Source organism: Nothoprocta perdicaria, unplaced genomic scaffold (assembly GCF_003342845.1).
Source record: "Nothoprocta perdicaria isolate Ctin4 unplaced genomic scaffold, notPer1 scaffold_226, whole genome shotgun sequence".
NCBI lineage: Eukaryota > Metazoa > Chordata > Aves > Tinamiformes > Tinamidae > Nothoprocta > Nothoprocta perdicaria.
This window is the reverse complement of record NW_020455445.1, coordinates 212,285-228,828: the sequence shown is the minus strand read 5'-3', so window position 1 is coordinate 228,828 and position 16,544 is coordinate 212,285. Positions and strand designations below refer to the sequence as shown.

General features: G+C 40.1%; 1 protein-coding gene across 8 annotated transcripts in view; it reads right to left on the bottom strand.

Moving 5' to 3' along the window:
• EPB41L2 (erythrocyte membrane protein band 4.1 like 2) overlaps nt 1–16,544 on the bottom strand; it is a 93,330-nt gene that overhangs the window by 11,793 nt on the left and 64,993 nt on the right. For 5 of the 8 annotated variants that reach the window (XM_026039265.1, XM_026039272.1, XM_026039267.1 and 2 more), the window contains 5 exons: nt 16,180–16,277; nt 12,318–12,490; nt 10,899–11,080; nt 6,737–6,802; nt 4,243–4,389 (listed from right to left, as the gene is read on the bottom strand). In XM_026039265.1, coding sequence (XP_025895050.1) covers nt 4,243–4,389; nt 6,737–6,802; nt 10,899–11,080; nt 12,318–12,490; nt 16,180–16,277 — 666 coding nt within the window. Of the gene's footprint in view, nt 1–2,830; nt 2,936–4,242; nt 4,390–6,736; nt 6,803–10,898; nt 11,081–12,317; nt 12,491–16,179; nt 16,278–16,544 lie in introns of all 8 variants that reach the window. The other 3 variants (XM_026039271.1, XM_026039273.1, XM_026039274.1) reach the window with 2 other exon arrangements.

Genomic DNA, 16,544 nt, shown 5'->3' with positions numbered 1-16,544 from the left:
GGAGCGGCGCGCGGCGGCACCGACTGCGCCACGCGCGGCAGCGGCCCACCGCCCTCTGCTCTGTGTGTGTGTATAGATACATGTATATACATGTATACACACACATACACACTGCGGGGGTGTACACACGCATACAGAGACTGTATGCCCACCAGTTGCTCTCTGTTCCACACTATAAAAGTCAAAAACAGTAAGTGTAGGAAAAAAAGCATTAAACAATTTGTGTTTTTTAATGCCGAATTTTCCTTATAGAGTAATTCTATACTTCTATAATATTAATTATAGATTAATATTGGGCTTATTCCCTCTAAAAAAATCATTCCTTCGCATCTAGCCCCTAATGGTYCAAAGCTTCACGCACAGAGCAGCCAGTACAGAGCAGCTTTGAACACCCCACAGCCAGAAGGCTGAAGGAAAATGTTTTCATTGTAACTCTTAAAGGTTGTTTTTCAARCAGTTACTTGAAAAACACAAAACCAAAACCCCAAAACAACGCCCCCCCCGTACCCTCCCTCCAGATCCCACCTAAGCAGATCTGTATTTATGAAGGAATCTTTTATTAAACACCTTCCCCACTCCATTGGGAATTTTTGTTTTACTCATCGCTACTTTAAAGCAAAGTTATATTTAGTCCAAATTACTTTCTAATCTGTGTGGTAAAACAAAAATTAAAATCTGTGTGGGCACAGCCTTCTGAAAAAGCAGTAATTCTCATTTCAGTTTTCCTTCCACATGCTCATGTAGCACATTGCAAGAAGCAGTTAAAATAAAAAGCCAGAAACAACAAATATAACACAGATGTAACATACATTTTGCTAACATTAWATATTTCTATCTTAGAAAATGGTAATGCAGACAATCAAGGCAGAAGCACATTTCAGAGGAAAGCAAAATACAGTGCAGAGAAATACAGTGCATATAAAACTACTTTTATATTAGCATTTTAGAAACAACATGCATTTAAGCAGCACTMTACTACTGTGTACATAGTACTATGCATAGTACTACACAAATGGCATGCAGGACAGAAAAAGAAAGCACTCCTCTATTTTTCCCTACAATAAAAATTTAAGCATAATTCAAAGGTGGCTAGGAAAATATAATCTGAATGCAAGCTGATACAATCTGTTATCAGCGATGTTGTTAAATTTGACATGCATCAGGGCAATGTGTTACCCTCACTTTCTACTCACCCCATTTTATTATGCCTAACAAAAGTTAATCTAACAATAGTTTACAGTAAAAGCCAAAAATAATTCATGGTGCCTCTTCTGTACTCTCACACCACATTTATTCTAATGGCTCAAAGGTGTAATAAAGAAAAAAGTCACTATCTCTGCACGCAGTGAGACTGTGCAGCTCAGAGGCAGATATCCCCTTAGCCCCCCACCTATCTGCATTTTACYACCATCTATATTTATTTTTCTGGGTTTTTAAAATCTTTTTCAAAGAAAAACACTAATAACAAAGTGCCTGATAACACAAGCCCTGTGCTGCGATGCAGCATTTCATATAGATTATTAAGCCAAGAGATAGCGTTGGAGATCTTCAAATTACTGTATTTACCATAATATGTATTATGTATGTATATATGTATGCACCACCCTCTGTAGATCCATATCTTCCTGACAGACACATGCACATACACTAACATGAAATATCGCTTATAAGCAAGCAGCAAGTTTGGGTAGGAAAAAAAATATATATTGTTGATTCTGGATATCCAGACTCAACATTTCAAGTATTTGTAACATCCATGCCAATTTGCCATATTTTTATCATAATTAAGTCACAGATGCTGTGCATTTAAAAGGTACTGTGGTAAAAATGACATTTATCTAAGATAACATTTTGCATACATAGCAAAAAGACTTATTGACCTGTATTTTCAATGAAGCAAAAGGATGGGGAAAAAAGGAAAATCAGCAGTAGAAGGCAGAAGCTTTACTAAGAGTGAACAATGTCTACTAAGACTAATAATAGTAATGAGGTTGGGTAATGTCTACAAATACCAGGCAAATTTATCCTAAGTTGAGGGTAAGAAAGAACTTGGATTCCAGATGCTCTATATTCATCAACAACTACTTCAAGAAGAAAAGGTGCAGTTTTCCAAACCTGGTATTTATTTATCTATGTTATTGAAAAAGGACCTATGGCTTAACAACGTCTTTTAATTTCAAATTTTAGGTGGTGGAAAACAGTTCAAAAGTGATGTCAAAAAGCAGCATCAAACTGCTATCGACCATCATTATCACACTGCTAGAAACACCATTAAGTTTATTCTGTGCTTTTCACTCAAAGAAAACGTCAAAGCAACTTATGAGAGGAGAAAACCTTCCCCTTTTCATGAAAAGAAGAGGTACAGGAGCACACATATATTCAGAACCAGGCTGCATCTGAAATGAAGCCCTTTCTACTAGAGCACTATTGACTTGGGAAATGACTACATAACGAATACACCCYGCTGTAACGCAAACAAAAAGTTCTTGTGCATGGAGTGCCAAACAATTTGGAAGAATGCAAACATGTATTTCCACCTGGAATGGAAATATATTTTGCTGTCATCCTCCTCACATAAAACAAATCCAATAATTTTCCTGTGAAAACATTCTTTTCAAGTCACTCAAAACTTCACACCTGGTTTGGTGTTCAAGCAAACTGTTGCTGGAAATTATATACATGCAGAGCTTGGTTTACAGCTTAAGTTTCTCCTTTTAGTATTGGCTTAAGCAACTAATTTCCGTCAGGGAAGAAGAAAGGAAAAGAAGAAAGTAGGACCAGCTAGCCCATAGCAGATAAAGCACAAAGGCAGTAGGTCTCGGGCAGCCACCTTGTCAGCCTCCTCTGGTTTTGCTTCGGCAGTCCGCGGCGCCGCAGTCCACTGCTTCTCCCTCAGAGGCGGCGTTTTCAATTGGAAAAGGTAGTCTCCTTTTTTCTATTTAGTTTTCATTTTGTAAAACCAGTGTAAATCATTAAGCAGAGACAGACACATACTACACAAACACAAAACCAAGCTGGTCTGAAAGCAACATAACATGGTAAATGAGAAAAATAAAGGTAAAAGTGCAATACCTGGAAGTGCCTCAACTTCAACACAGAGAGATCAACATAGAAAATACATACAACCACATAATAAAAACAACTTGCACCTTTGGAATGCTTATTGTAACAGGGAAAACAAYAGTACTGGTGTTAGAGGAATCAAGGTTTCTGGAACATTTGAAAGCTTGACTAACATTCATGTCTGCACATATACAGCTACACTCACCTGTAGGCTCTTTGCCTGCCAGKGACCACATTTTTAAAAGCAATCATTAAAGAAGCAGCTGTGGCATCTGCACACCCCTGCTCATAGCTCAGCACACCTAAGGCTGAAGGAAAGCCTTGGTAACACAAATCATTTGATAGCACCAAGGAAGCTTAATCAGGAAGGTTCAGCCCTCTGGGGCCTGAAGACAAAGCTGAACAAGTGCAGCGGGATTAGGATGACACCACATTTTGGGGCCTGAGGTGGGGACAAAGCAAGGGGACAAAAAGGATAAAAGGTAAACTGTCTGCTTTTGAGGACCGATYTGCATTTCTACTCAAAGAACCAGCAAATAACTCCTTGTAAAACTACAAGTTTCAGAACAGCAACAGAAGTTTCTTTGAGTAGTTTTCTGGCCACAGACATTTAGGATATCGACTCTGGAAAACTTTTTTCCAAACTGTTCTATTGCAATTCACTCATATAGGAGATAGGGAAAACAATAACAGAGGTRAAAAGCTTTTAAAAGTTTTTGACAACAAGGTGAGTGGATTTTAAGAACATCACTATGTATTTCTCAAAGAAGCAACAGTGTCAGCGACCAGGTCGCGTAGAAGACCTCCCGAAACGCCACACAGCAGCTTGCACCCCCCCAACACCTCAGCAGTTATGGGGGCGATGCAGAAAAGGTTCTCTTGCCACTGGAAACCTAACTTCATAAAACCTGCGTAAACCAGAGTGGATTTTAAGCTCAATTTAACAAAGCAAACCAGAGCCATAACTTTGATTTTCTTCCAGTGACTCCAGCTCAGAGCAGCTCTCCCAGGAAAAAAGATCCCCCCCGAGACAAGGGAAGCGAGGCCCAACAGCCAGCGGCAGAGAGTTAACACACGCCTGGCACCCACAGACGCGGCAGGGGCTCGGAGGGCAGCGTGAGGGTGCAGGCCTGCGGGGCGGGAGGGAGAGGCGCATGCAGAGGGCAGGGCGCCACGTACCGCGGGTGCCTGCAGGGCCGCAGGTGGGATACGCCGCTTTTCCCACGCGCTGGGACGGGGCTCGGGCGTGGACTCCATGAAATTGCGCTTGAGCTCACTAATGCTAGCCTGGTGTTTCAGTAAGTCGTCCTGGGTCTTATCCAGGTCCTAGCAACCCACAACGTAAAACAAAGTAGGACAAAACACGACAACAAAAGCAAACTTAACTGTAAAAAAAGGAAGAAAGAAAAAAAAAGGAATCAAACCAAGGAAAGTGCCTTGTGTATGAAGAGCCAGTCGTCTCTGAGAAGCGCCTTAATGTAAAATAAAATTAAGGCCATAAGGAAACTAAGTTTTTTTGGTTACTTAACAGARGGCTATTTTGATCCAAATATGATGCTATTAGCCCTTCAAATTAGTAATAACTTCCAGTAGTTGCTTGCTTTCCTTGAAAATGTGTAGACGTGGAAGCAAACTTTTAACACATGGMGCATTACAAAAATGCATCCTTTCTACTGCAAGTCCCAGGAAAAAGAAAAAAAATGCACGGGCGTTACTAGAGCCCCAAGGATGCAGGCTCCTGGCAGCTGCTGGACTTCAGAGGGACTACTTGTCGTGCCTATCACGCAGGCCTGCAATTATTTGAAGAATCAGATTTAAAGACTTTCATCAGTCAATAACACGTTGACTGACTGCTGACAGAGGATAGTCTTTGTGGATGCCAATGCTTAAAGGAAACATTCCCTTGAAACTGCTCTTCCACAGACAAGCACCAAAGGGGACACCACAGTGTGAATCAAGTTATGTTTGTTATTTTCATTCTCTCCTTTTACCCTATCAGGTGCAGTGAAAACCCTAGGCTGGGAATGCACAACACCTGTTGAATATTCAGTGGTGAAATTCAAGACTCATAGCCACCTTCAGGATGGAATGGTAGAAGATCTACCATTCGCTGAAGTTAAAACTGCACTGTTGCACCCAGCAATGTGATCATAATTATTGCTGAAGTTTGTTAAGAATATAATTAGATATAATAATTGAAGCAAAGACACTAGATTTGTAGAAACATTTCATATACTAATTAAAAGACTAGTCTGAAATTTTACTTCAACACTTTGGAGAGGATTTTTCATGTTCTTAAATGTTTTCAGTACAAAGACCTGCATTAAATAATGAAAAATAAATAAAAAGCCACCAATACGCATAACTCCTCAGTTCTAATTTCTTTTGATTGGCTTGTCCAGCACCAGTAAGATCTTGGTGCTGGACATTTATTCCCAAGTTCTGCAAATGTTTGCACACGCACTTAGTGTTGAATGCTAAGAACCCTCCTTCTGGCACCTCAGGCTTATATTGCTACAGGACTAATCCTTCAGTTTTAAATTAGGCCTAACATGCAAGGAATGTTAAATCTGTCCCTCAAAGTACCTATCCATTTTGTGTATTAAAAAGTAGATCAAAGAAAATCAAACAACTGAAGCTAATAACAATTCTTATGACATAATTTTAAAACCTAAAATCTTGGCTTGAGACAAGGCACGTTTCTTGGACTTGTTCAGAGCAAAGTTAAGCAAAACACACTTGTAGTGTTTTAATAAGTTATACACAAGCAAAGTTTGAATAGTGATCAAAAGCTGCAAAAAGCCAAAAAATGCATTAGTTCAGTTACAGTGATCCATACATCTCCCCTTAAGACTGGTCAAAAACGATGATTACAAAGGACTACTTTTGTGACAAAGGGATTTATAGCCCCATTTGGATGAATAAAATAAGTTACGGGTCAGTTGGGATTTTCCAGTTTCTTTAGTTGCTGTGTATGTTGTTAATCACAAGTTAAAGGACACTGACCACAACTAGAGATAAGCTATGATAAAATTCTGTAGATTAGCAGACTATTTGAAAATTCCTATAATAAAATCTCTACTTYAGTAAGAAGAAGCTTAAAGCTCTTTATAGTTGCTCATCTTCTCCACGAGCCAACCTTTAGGAAGCAAAAATTACTTCCATTTCAAAAATGAAATAAAGCACATTTTTTTAAACATAAATTTTCATTTAAAAAKCTAATCCTAACAAAAATTTCCCAAAGCTGGTAAATCAACACGTGTCAAAGCCAAAATTACTTTTTCAATACTTCTACCACTGCTTGTGCCTTATTAGTCCCATTTATTCAATAATGTATCGGATAACTGTCGATTAAACTGGTGGAAACTCAAAGCCCTGCTCCAAAGATGCCCACCTTCAGCAGCCATGTCTGAAAATGCCATTAGGATGATGAATTGGACCCCTCTGAGTTATCTAAACRGGGCTATTATTCCCAATTGTCACCTTGAAAACATCTAGCAAAAAGATTTTTTTTTCTTCTTAAAACATGAACACTAGAATTACAACATGCAACATGTCCACTTTGCCCCATGCACTTCATGCACTGTGTCCATAACAGCCTGCAAGTGACCTCCCATCCCATGCAACCTGGCAGCCACGAGAAGGGAAAGTTTTCCTTATATTATATACAAACCTCCAACATTAAATTGCTATGTCTGACATAAATATTTTCCCCGTCTACTTTCAAGGAATGTAATTTCTGTGAAATTAAGCCACACAGACAAAAAAGAAAAAAAAAAAAAAAAAAAAAAAAAAAAAAACAAAATATATCACTGAGTAAATAAAAATGACCCTTAAAATCAAACAGTTAAATAAAGAAAATAAAATGGTAAGGTGAAGAGACACTATTCAGACAAAGTCCACATGAAACTTTAAGGTACTAACAAGGCAGGCAGCTACAGCTGGATTTAACTGTTAAAAAAAATTAATAAATCCACCTTCTGCTGTGCTTCCTCCTCTTCAGACTCCAGCTATGTAAGCACATGGCAAATCATCAAGAAAAGGAGCTGTTAACATCTGCTGACGCAGTAACAGAGGCTTCAACTCATTGTAAATGCTGCAAACCACATGCTAGATTTACAGACCTGTCCTCTTTCGGCCCCAGATGTTGCTGAAATTATTAAGCGACTCTGGTCTTCCTTCACCTATATTTGTTGTAGAATGGCTGAAGTAGTATTTGGCATAAGTGGAATGAGAAATGGAAATTTCAGCACTATGTCCCTTACTTGCTGTACTTTCTGGTGCTTTTCCCACGGACAGATGAAATTAAGAAGATAGTAAAGAAGAAGGCTGATATGTATAATTTCTGTGATAAAAGCCTTATACTCTGTGACAAGCTGATAGGAAAATGGAGTTTAATGCATGAGTGTATTTTGGGAAAACGATCTAGGCTTCAAGCCAAAGAACTGCCATATGAAACTGCCTTGAATCCTCGGGGAATGTTGCTGTGGGGGGAGCCCCTTGCAATGGGATTTCAGGCCCTCCCCACCTTACTGTGGCTCTGGTGCAGTGCTGGAGAGAGGCCTCCGGAGCTGGACGCTCTGCTACGGGCTGAGGCGCTGCTGCCTTTCGACCACGCACGGCCGCGGCGTCCATAAGGCCTTTACTCATCTCTTGCTTAGCTGGGGCTTTACGTTTTAGGCAACTTCCTGCTACATGCTTAATCAGGTCAGGGAAAAATGGAGATGTTTAAAGTCACGTTTTTTTCACTACTTTAGACTTTTGGAGATTTGTGTCTTTTAATGAAGTCACATCACATTTAGGAAGTATTTAACACATTCTTTTGACAGAATCAGCTAAACTATTAAATATAATAGAACAGCACCCCTCTTTTTCRGTTCTATAATATTTTGTGTCATATTTCCATTGGAGGCTGACCACCCTTTCTAGCACAGGGTCTAGTTCTGATGGCAGGCACAGCAGACCCAAGACAGGAGGCAATTTGTCAAGTGCCCCAGAGCAAAGTATTAGTGTGACCTAGGTTTCTGTCAAGCCATTTTAATAGTACATTTCAAAAACTGTTCAGATTGCAGTGACTGAAGTCTGACGTGTAACCTGCAATCCAGTCTAATAAGCCAAATCAATCAGTCTGCACCTTAACTATTGCCAGAGATTAATGGAAGCCATTAAAAAAAAAAGAAGTAATAAAAGCGCTGTGAACAGGCTCTGCTTTGCACACGCCCTTGTGGAACAGAAACATCCAAAATCTGGAAACTAAAAAGCTCATTTTAAATTCACATTTTTCTGAACTCAAACAGCTTTTAGAGTTTCAGTTTTCAGATTGAAACAGAGCTCTGAGACATGTTTTTCAAAGTCAACGTACTGAGAAGACATGCATTTTAATCCACAAATAAGTTGCTGCTGCAAATAACACAACAGAATAATGTTATCAAAGCAATCCTATTTATTCATCTGTTATTTCACTCCTTAATGTTTTGAGCTACCAGGAACTCTACCTGAAGCTCAGTGCCTCTGTAGTTGAGGGCAATTACGCATGCGGTATGAACTCAGGCAAAAGAAAAAAAAAAAAAAATTATTTCCTGACCAAAACCCTATGTTGGGTACTACTGAGGGCTATTTTTGGCAAATGAGAGAACTTAGCAAGAAACAAATACGTGTGTGTGTGTGTGTGTGTGTGTGTGTGTGTGTGTGTGTGTGTCTATGTATACATACACATGTACATATACACACACACGCACACTCGGAAGTGTGCAAAACTGAAAGACCTCTGGAAGAACTGCTCTGAAAGCTACGTGGAAGCAGCAATGTCTAAGCAGCAAAATTACACACCTCCTCTTCCTCTGCTTTGTCATTCAGGTCATTGTCATAAGAGGTGACAAATGCAGCCGCCTTAGGCTCCAGGTAGCAGAGGGACAGAGCGAGAGGAAGGGAAAATGTGAGCGATAAAGGAATGGACTGGAAAGCAGAGAAAAGCAGCACAAAAATAAGGAGAAAAGAGGGGATGAAGGATGGGGAGGTAATAGGGACGTAGTGCTGAAGGCCGGGTGGGAGGAAAGAGATGCAAACATCAGGAAGGCTGGGAAAACTCAGATAACCGTCCTCATCAAGCAGAGAGTGGAAACTAAAAGGAAAGCATCTGATAAAGCTGAATGAGATGCAAAACTCRGTGCTTTTGTAGTCCTGTTTAGGGATTTTTCCCTCCGTTATGGGAGGGCATSGACTAGCTAGGGGCCTYATAGCTTCAAAACTGTCAGTTGGTGAAGGGATTTCTTTTTCATTCTGAGCTAGGGTTCCTTTCACGGGACTGCACTCGGAGATGTCAGGGATGGGCTCGGCAAGGGGGTCTTCCTCGGCAATATCGGAAAGCCTGTCCCTCTCAGGGATGGGCGGCAGCTCGGCGAGGTGGCATGACACACAGTGCGCGGGCGGTGGATGTATGGGAGTGAGCTGGAGAAATAAATTCTGCAAATGGTGGACAATGAAAATACAACAAAATGCACGTTTGTAGGCACAAGAAGAAGGGAAAAAGAGAAATGAGTAGTTAGTGAWTTTTTTTTTTTTTTTTTTTTTTTTTTTTTTTTAACTTAGAGGCAGGAATAGCTCTAATAATGCAATAGAAACMCCAAGTAAAAGTAGAAAAACCCCTCATGTTTTATCAATGTCCAACCTGTTTACCTCCACGGCTTATGGAGCTGAACCCATTAGCCCTGTTGTGCTCTCAGGCTGTGAAAAACTTTGCACTTCTGAATTGTAATAGTCACTACCAACAGATGGGAGCAGAGAGACATTCAAAGCTTTGGCAGAAAGGCTGGGGGACAGTGCAGCCCACGAAAGACAAGCTGCCACTTTGATTCCAGGCATTACARCCATCTCCCCTAAGATTTAAACAGAGTCAAAAGAGAAAAGAAATATCTTCTCTAGGAGGGAGAGAGAGCTGTTCATAGAGCCGGCATGYGTAACACAAGTTTCCAGAACAGCGTCATGGAACAACTTTCCAAAATACTGTTTTCTGTTTGTGTGTTTTGATCTGGTGAAAAGATTCAAAGATACCATCGCTTTGGAACCAAGGAACTAAAATTATTTTATATTATATTATTAATATTATTTTATAAGGCACAATAATTTAGCCATTTTCTTCCCATTAAGAAGTGTGCATGTGTGCCTAGACTAACCCAAAGTTATTCAAACTTGATGGGGGGGGGGGTGGAAAAGAAAGAAATGCAGCTGCTGGTATTTGTTCCCTTCCCACACTGGGAAGAAGTGGGAGCACGTGAACTGCACTAAGAAACTCAGCAGAAAGAGACCACAAAGCTAATTAGTCGTGTAGCCCTCCCCACAAACCAATCCTTGATTTCAGCATGTTAAGCATCCATGGCTGAAGGTTTTCTGCAGTACCTACTGGACCAAGAATATTGCTATCTGTCATAATTACTTAAGAACAGCCATGATATATCCAGCTTCATGAAATGCACACAACTGTAGATTTTTTTTTAAAAAAAAGTCTGAACATACAAGAAAGACTCAAATTCTTACTTATCTTTTGCATATTTCTTTTTCCCCTCARACTCATGCCACCTTTGAGATGCTGTATTAAATTAGTAGCAATAAAAAAGAAAACCCTAAAAAGAGTCAATGTTACACAAGGTTTCATTCTCTTTGGCTTGTATACACACATTAGGATAAACATACAAAAATATTTAAAAGCTATCCCTAAATATTTGATATGGTGTTCTGTACAACTCTGAAGWGGTGGGCACTAAATAATCCCATACTCCTCCCCGCCTCCCGCTCCCCCCCCATATGAACAAGGACTTTGGTGTGCAAGCCAGCCATACCTTTCCATCCTGAATCAATTCTAACTGTGGAGTTTTGACTGGGCTTCCATTTTCTTCTCTGCTGCCTTCTTTTAACTTGGCCTGACCAGCACCTTCAATGTCGAGGACTTTATCTCCAGCAGGTCCTCCTCTGGCAGTAGGGAAATCTCTCAGCAGACTTTGGTCTGAGATACCAATAGGAGCTATTAAAGAAAAAATGTTTTTCAGCTTTTTGCTATGTATCATGCACTTAGCATGCAAGTACATGCATGTCATACTCATGATATTCGAGTCAGGTAGATATTCAAAATATATATATATATATATTTAAATATCAAGTTTTCGATTGTTCTTGAAAGATATTGAAGATATTACTGGAGCAAACCACCACAACAGCAGCAACCAARAAGAAAGCAGTGCTGGTTACATTCTTGCTAACGAAGCCCAGCATATGCTTGTCTCTCTTTGCTGTGAGGACATAATGTTGACTTGTGCTCCACCTTGTGCAGGCAATTGGCTCCAGCCTTTGCTGGGGTGAGGGGTTGATTGCTGCCCAGGTGCAGGACTTGGCTCTTTGAGGTCCTTCTAAAAAGCCGGGTGGACAAGCAGGGAGAGAGGCGCCCAGCAGAGCTCAGCACGGGAGGGCTGTGGCCGGGCTCGGCAGAGGCAGGCAGCCCCTCGCCAGCAGCCTCCTGCCCCACATGTGCAGACGAGCTGGGCACGTCCTGGAGGCTCCTGCGCCCGCTGCCCCAGCAAGGAGCAGCGCACTGAGGCCTGGCTCCGAACCGTGCCGTCTGGAACCGCTACTGCCTGCAGATGGCAACAGCACCAACCGCCTTTAGTGCAGCTCAAGGTGGCTCAGAGTACCAAGCTGTCTTTCCAGACGAATTAGAAGTTGGCTATATTTAACTTTTAAACACCAAAATTGTGGAGAAAAGATGTCTGGCAGAATGAGGCAAAAATGAGGAATGAGGAAAAATAACTACCTTAGAGACGTACTTTTTAAAACAGTAGTAACATTCTGTCAGTCCCTCTGGAATCCATTACAATGAGGGATTGGATCCATTACAATGAGCAGAGGCATCACAGCACTGCTGTAATACACACAGCTTTGCACATTGAACTTGCATTCATGTTTTGCACAATGTGTCACAAGTACATGCAACAGGCAGAACAAGCATCTCCCCTCAAAAAACCCACAACACTTTCAYAGTAGTGCCATAGATTTTAGGCAGTAACTTAACGTACTATTCAGGCCTGCTAAAAGYGACATACAAGAGAAGCAGTTATCACAGCACCCGTCACAAACGCACAAACCCCTGAGCATTACCACTCCAAGCATCCACAACAACAACCCTGGGGACGCCCGCGATGTCAGAGTGACGTCGGGGCGCGACTTCATCGCTAGGAAGCGATGCCGGGGCCGGGGGGCGCAYGTACCTCCGTCGAGGCTCCTGGAGACGCGCTTGCTCGAGGTGCGCTCGAAGTGCGGCGCGGGCCGGTCGATGAGGTTGCTGGCCTGCCGCGTCTGCGCCTGCGTGCGCCCGCTGTAGCGGAACTTGGAGCCCAGCGTGAGGAACTTGGCTTTGGGAGGCTGCTCCGGGGAGAGAAGTCTGCAAGGTAAACAGGACAGAAGTCAGGTGGGAAAGGCTTTCTTTTAGACATTCAATGAGATGCTTCAAAGCTCACAGCTTTAGTTCACCAGGCACCGTTCGGGCACCTCAAGAAAGGATTAGGCCAGAAGCACCGGGAAGACTTCCAAAGCTACGTATGTTATTTAATATTTGCATTTCGTGATGAAGTAATGCTGAGAATCGTCCCATATTCCACACTGTGATCAAGTATTTGGGATTGTCATCTTGAGGTGCCATCTCAGTTAAATGCTATGGATGGCTGAGGCCATGTAAAACACCTCTTAAATCCTTTTGCTTAGAACATTACTTATTGTGAGAACTACACATTTTTCTTTGACTGTCCTTCCAAAATTTCAAGGTTCAACTGTTATTCCTCAAAGTCAGGGAATGAGGACTGCATAGAAGGTTGTAGCTAGTTATAAAAGAATGGGATATTCCTGCAAATGACTGGTGAGTTGGTGACCTAATAGGAACAAATTCAGCAAGCTAGATGCAGATTCCAGTTTCTTTATGTCACAAAGATTTATGTAAGTTGATGCTTGGTGACATTGGGAGGAAGCATATCCTGGCAAAGGTGAAGAAGAGATTCAGATGCGAGTGCTATGAGCAGTGAGTTCTGGGCTACGTCTGCTTGCATCCAAGTGCTGCTGTCAGCATCAGAGCTTTGCTATGATGTACTCTGCTTCTTCCCACCAGAAAGCACCAACTGTAGAATTTTGAAGAGAGGCCCTCTGTCCTTCCTTATATTTCATCAGGATAAGGACTTTGAGCTCCAGTCTAGCCTGTCTCTCATACTTTAACACCTGAGCCATCAGCTTCAACACAGAGGGTATCGATGGCTCCAGTGCCATCCTTGATGACAGCACCAACACAACCATCTCTGCAGGATCTCTTCTTGTTTTGGCTTCTCTAGAAAGGCCTTTGACATAGTGTGGAAAACACATGCTTAACCAGGATGAGCCTTTCTACGTCCTATTCTCCTCTATATAACACTGAGGCACTACTCCAGAAAGAGCTTCCTGACCTGAAGAAGTTACTGAACACCAGCTTCTTTCAGTGGAGCAAGCAACTGATATGTCCCTTGTATTTAGGGTGGCACAGCTGGGCAAGAGAGACTCGGCCTGCTTCTTTTGAAGCATTTTGCATGGAAAATACCTGTCAGAGGAGTTGGACCCAACATCCTTTTGAGACTGTTTCCAAAAGTGGGCTCTGAAAAGTGTCAGACATTCTAAAGATATTTTACAAAAAATGAACAAGAACAGTGAAGTAAGGTGGAATGCTAGTCTTTCCCCTCTAAGTAGTTTACAGCTTTGTCACGATCCAGAAGCATCCAAATCCTATGTGCCTAAGATGCACATACATATCCTCATCTGTATAAACACATTTTTGAGGAAAGTGGAATTTTGAAGGACAGAGTAACCCACCCTTCTTCATGACAAGCCCATCTAAAATAAAATTGCAGAATATCTAGAGCTTCACTTTCATCTGTAGTGCAATCTGCAACAATTTAACCACTGTTTCCAAGATCATATATGTTATGCATTGACAGAAATGAGGCTTGGAGTGTTTTTCCAAGGTTCTTTCTCTATTTCCCAGTCTTGGCAAGGCTACAGCATTAACTGATGTTTTTATCTTCCACCCTGCTGAGATAAACTTTTAATCTCTTAATAAGGAAAAAAACAAGAGAACTAATTACTTCCTGATTAAGGGCAACTGAATGGATTTTTTTGTATTACAAGCTTAATTACATAGAATAAGTTAAAATTATGCTGCACCATTTTAAGAAGGTCTGGAAAGGCATTAAAACAATTACAAAAGATTCAAATAAAATATTAAACAGTTATAAACAGGTTTCTGCTGCTGTTCAGTAAGATCCGAAATTGCAATCTAAGCTTAGCTAAACAGATTARTGTTGAAACAGAGTCTGACAGCATTTCTTAAAGCAGGTTGTTGCTTTGTGAAGATATTACTGGCATCCTATAAGACTGAGCCAATAAAAATGAATCCAGTGACTTTTAGTTATCAGCTTTGTTACAGCTTATATAAAAATTTTGATCTATAATTGTATATTATTTATATACACTTATTAGTATAATATTTTATATTATGCATTAGTAATTAATTTTTATTTGTATAACTTTTTATATTATGACATATATAAAAAATCAGCATGCAAAGATGCATATTGATGTAATTATTACTTGAGTAAAAACTGAAGCATTATGAAGGTAAAACAGAATTTTTATATAACATCCTATGATGATATGTAAAAATACTACGAGGTCTGGGAACTAAAAACATACATCTGGACAGCATGCATTTACTGTGGTGTCACATGCAAGTAATACGTATAAGCCTGGAAAAAAAAGCTACATTTTCTTGGACTACAGCAACTGCTTTCTCCTGTTTATCTCCAGAGACAAATAGAGTTGGATTTATTCTACTGTTTTTAAATCAGGATGAGAAGTTCTGAAGATTTTCTGTCTGATTACATCAGCGGAGTATGTGGATTTTATAGAACAGCTGCAGAATTTGTTATTTAATTTATTGTTAGAATGTCATTCCYGATTGGGAAAAGCTACTCCTGATAGGAATAAAATCCAATTAAATTTGGAATTAATTTCAGAATTTCTATTGAAAGATTATGAAGTACTAAAGGTACTGAATTTTATGTTTGCAAATAATAATTCTCGATTTTGCATTTTTGACCTCCATAAGATTTTTTCCCACTTAGATCTATTTTGTTACCATTGAGTTTGGAAATAAAGTTGCCTGGCAAAGCAAGCTACTGCATAAATTATTTCAATTGTGCTGATTTATTTGATYGACCTTCTAATGCAGACAAGATTTGCATGCCATTTGTGGTATCAGACTTCATCAGCCAATTCAGGTTTCCAATTTTAAGAGAGTATAGAGTGGTGATCTATCTATCTATATATATATATATATATTTTTTTTTTATGTATTTATTTACAAATTTAACTAATGAATCCTATTAAAAATAAACTTTGATTTTTTTCAGGAAAAAGTGCTTCTAAATCAATTATTTAGAGAACTATTGTCTATAGTGTTTGTACAAATTCTAACACAGAATTCAAATGTATTCTACACTCSCTGAAGAACTGAACTGTTACCTACCAGTTACTGAATAAAATGCAGAGAAAGGTATGCATTTAGATAAACAGACAGTGCTCTGTTCTTTTAAATGATTCTATGTTCTTTGAAGAAAGACAATGGACTCAGTTCAGTTTATAAACAAATACAAATTCATGAATGAAGGTCACTGCCAAGCCCCAAGAGCTGCTTTTGAAGGAGCACATGGGCTTTGCAGGTAGCCAGTCTGAAGAGCCGAGTCCTTAGGAAGGACTGTATATGATCACTAGTTTAATTCCATATGATTATCATCCTGCAATGCAAATGAAATGCAATGCGAAAGATCTAAGCAGCTAGTTACTTTGCATCAATGATTGGTAGGGTCTTTTCAGTTCAAGAGGTGTTACTGCTCTGAGAAATTAGGGGGAAAGAAGAGAAATTCTGTCTTCTTTCTTCATATCTTTTCCAAATACATCTGTATTTGGAAGTACAGGAGTACTTCCTCCTGTACAGGAGTATTGGCAATACTCCTGGGGAACCTCCTGGCAATGGGGAAGCAGAATATTACCATTTACCTGAAGAAAGTATGGTGCTCCACACAAACCTTCCACAACCTTTTAGCGGCCCGGTGGTTTGGCAGTTTGAACCCAATAGTGCTCTCAAACTGTTCCARCTGGAAAGAATCCACAAATTAATTAACACATATCCTTAATTTCCTATTAAAGAGCAGGYACAGTTCCTACAGTTCCATTATTGGAACAAACAGTAATTTTCTTTTCATAACATTTCAAAAAATATCAGAGTTTCCACCTCTTAATATAATTGTGTTGTCTGGACTAGTCATGAAGAGCAATAATCACATTATCATTTCCCGTACTAGCGACTCCTTTGAGAAAGCCAATAATACTTCAGTGTTATTTGCTAGTTTTATGACTAGCTG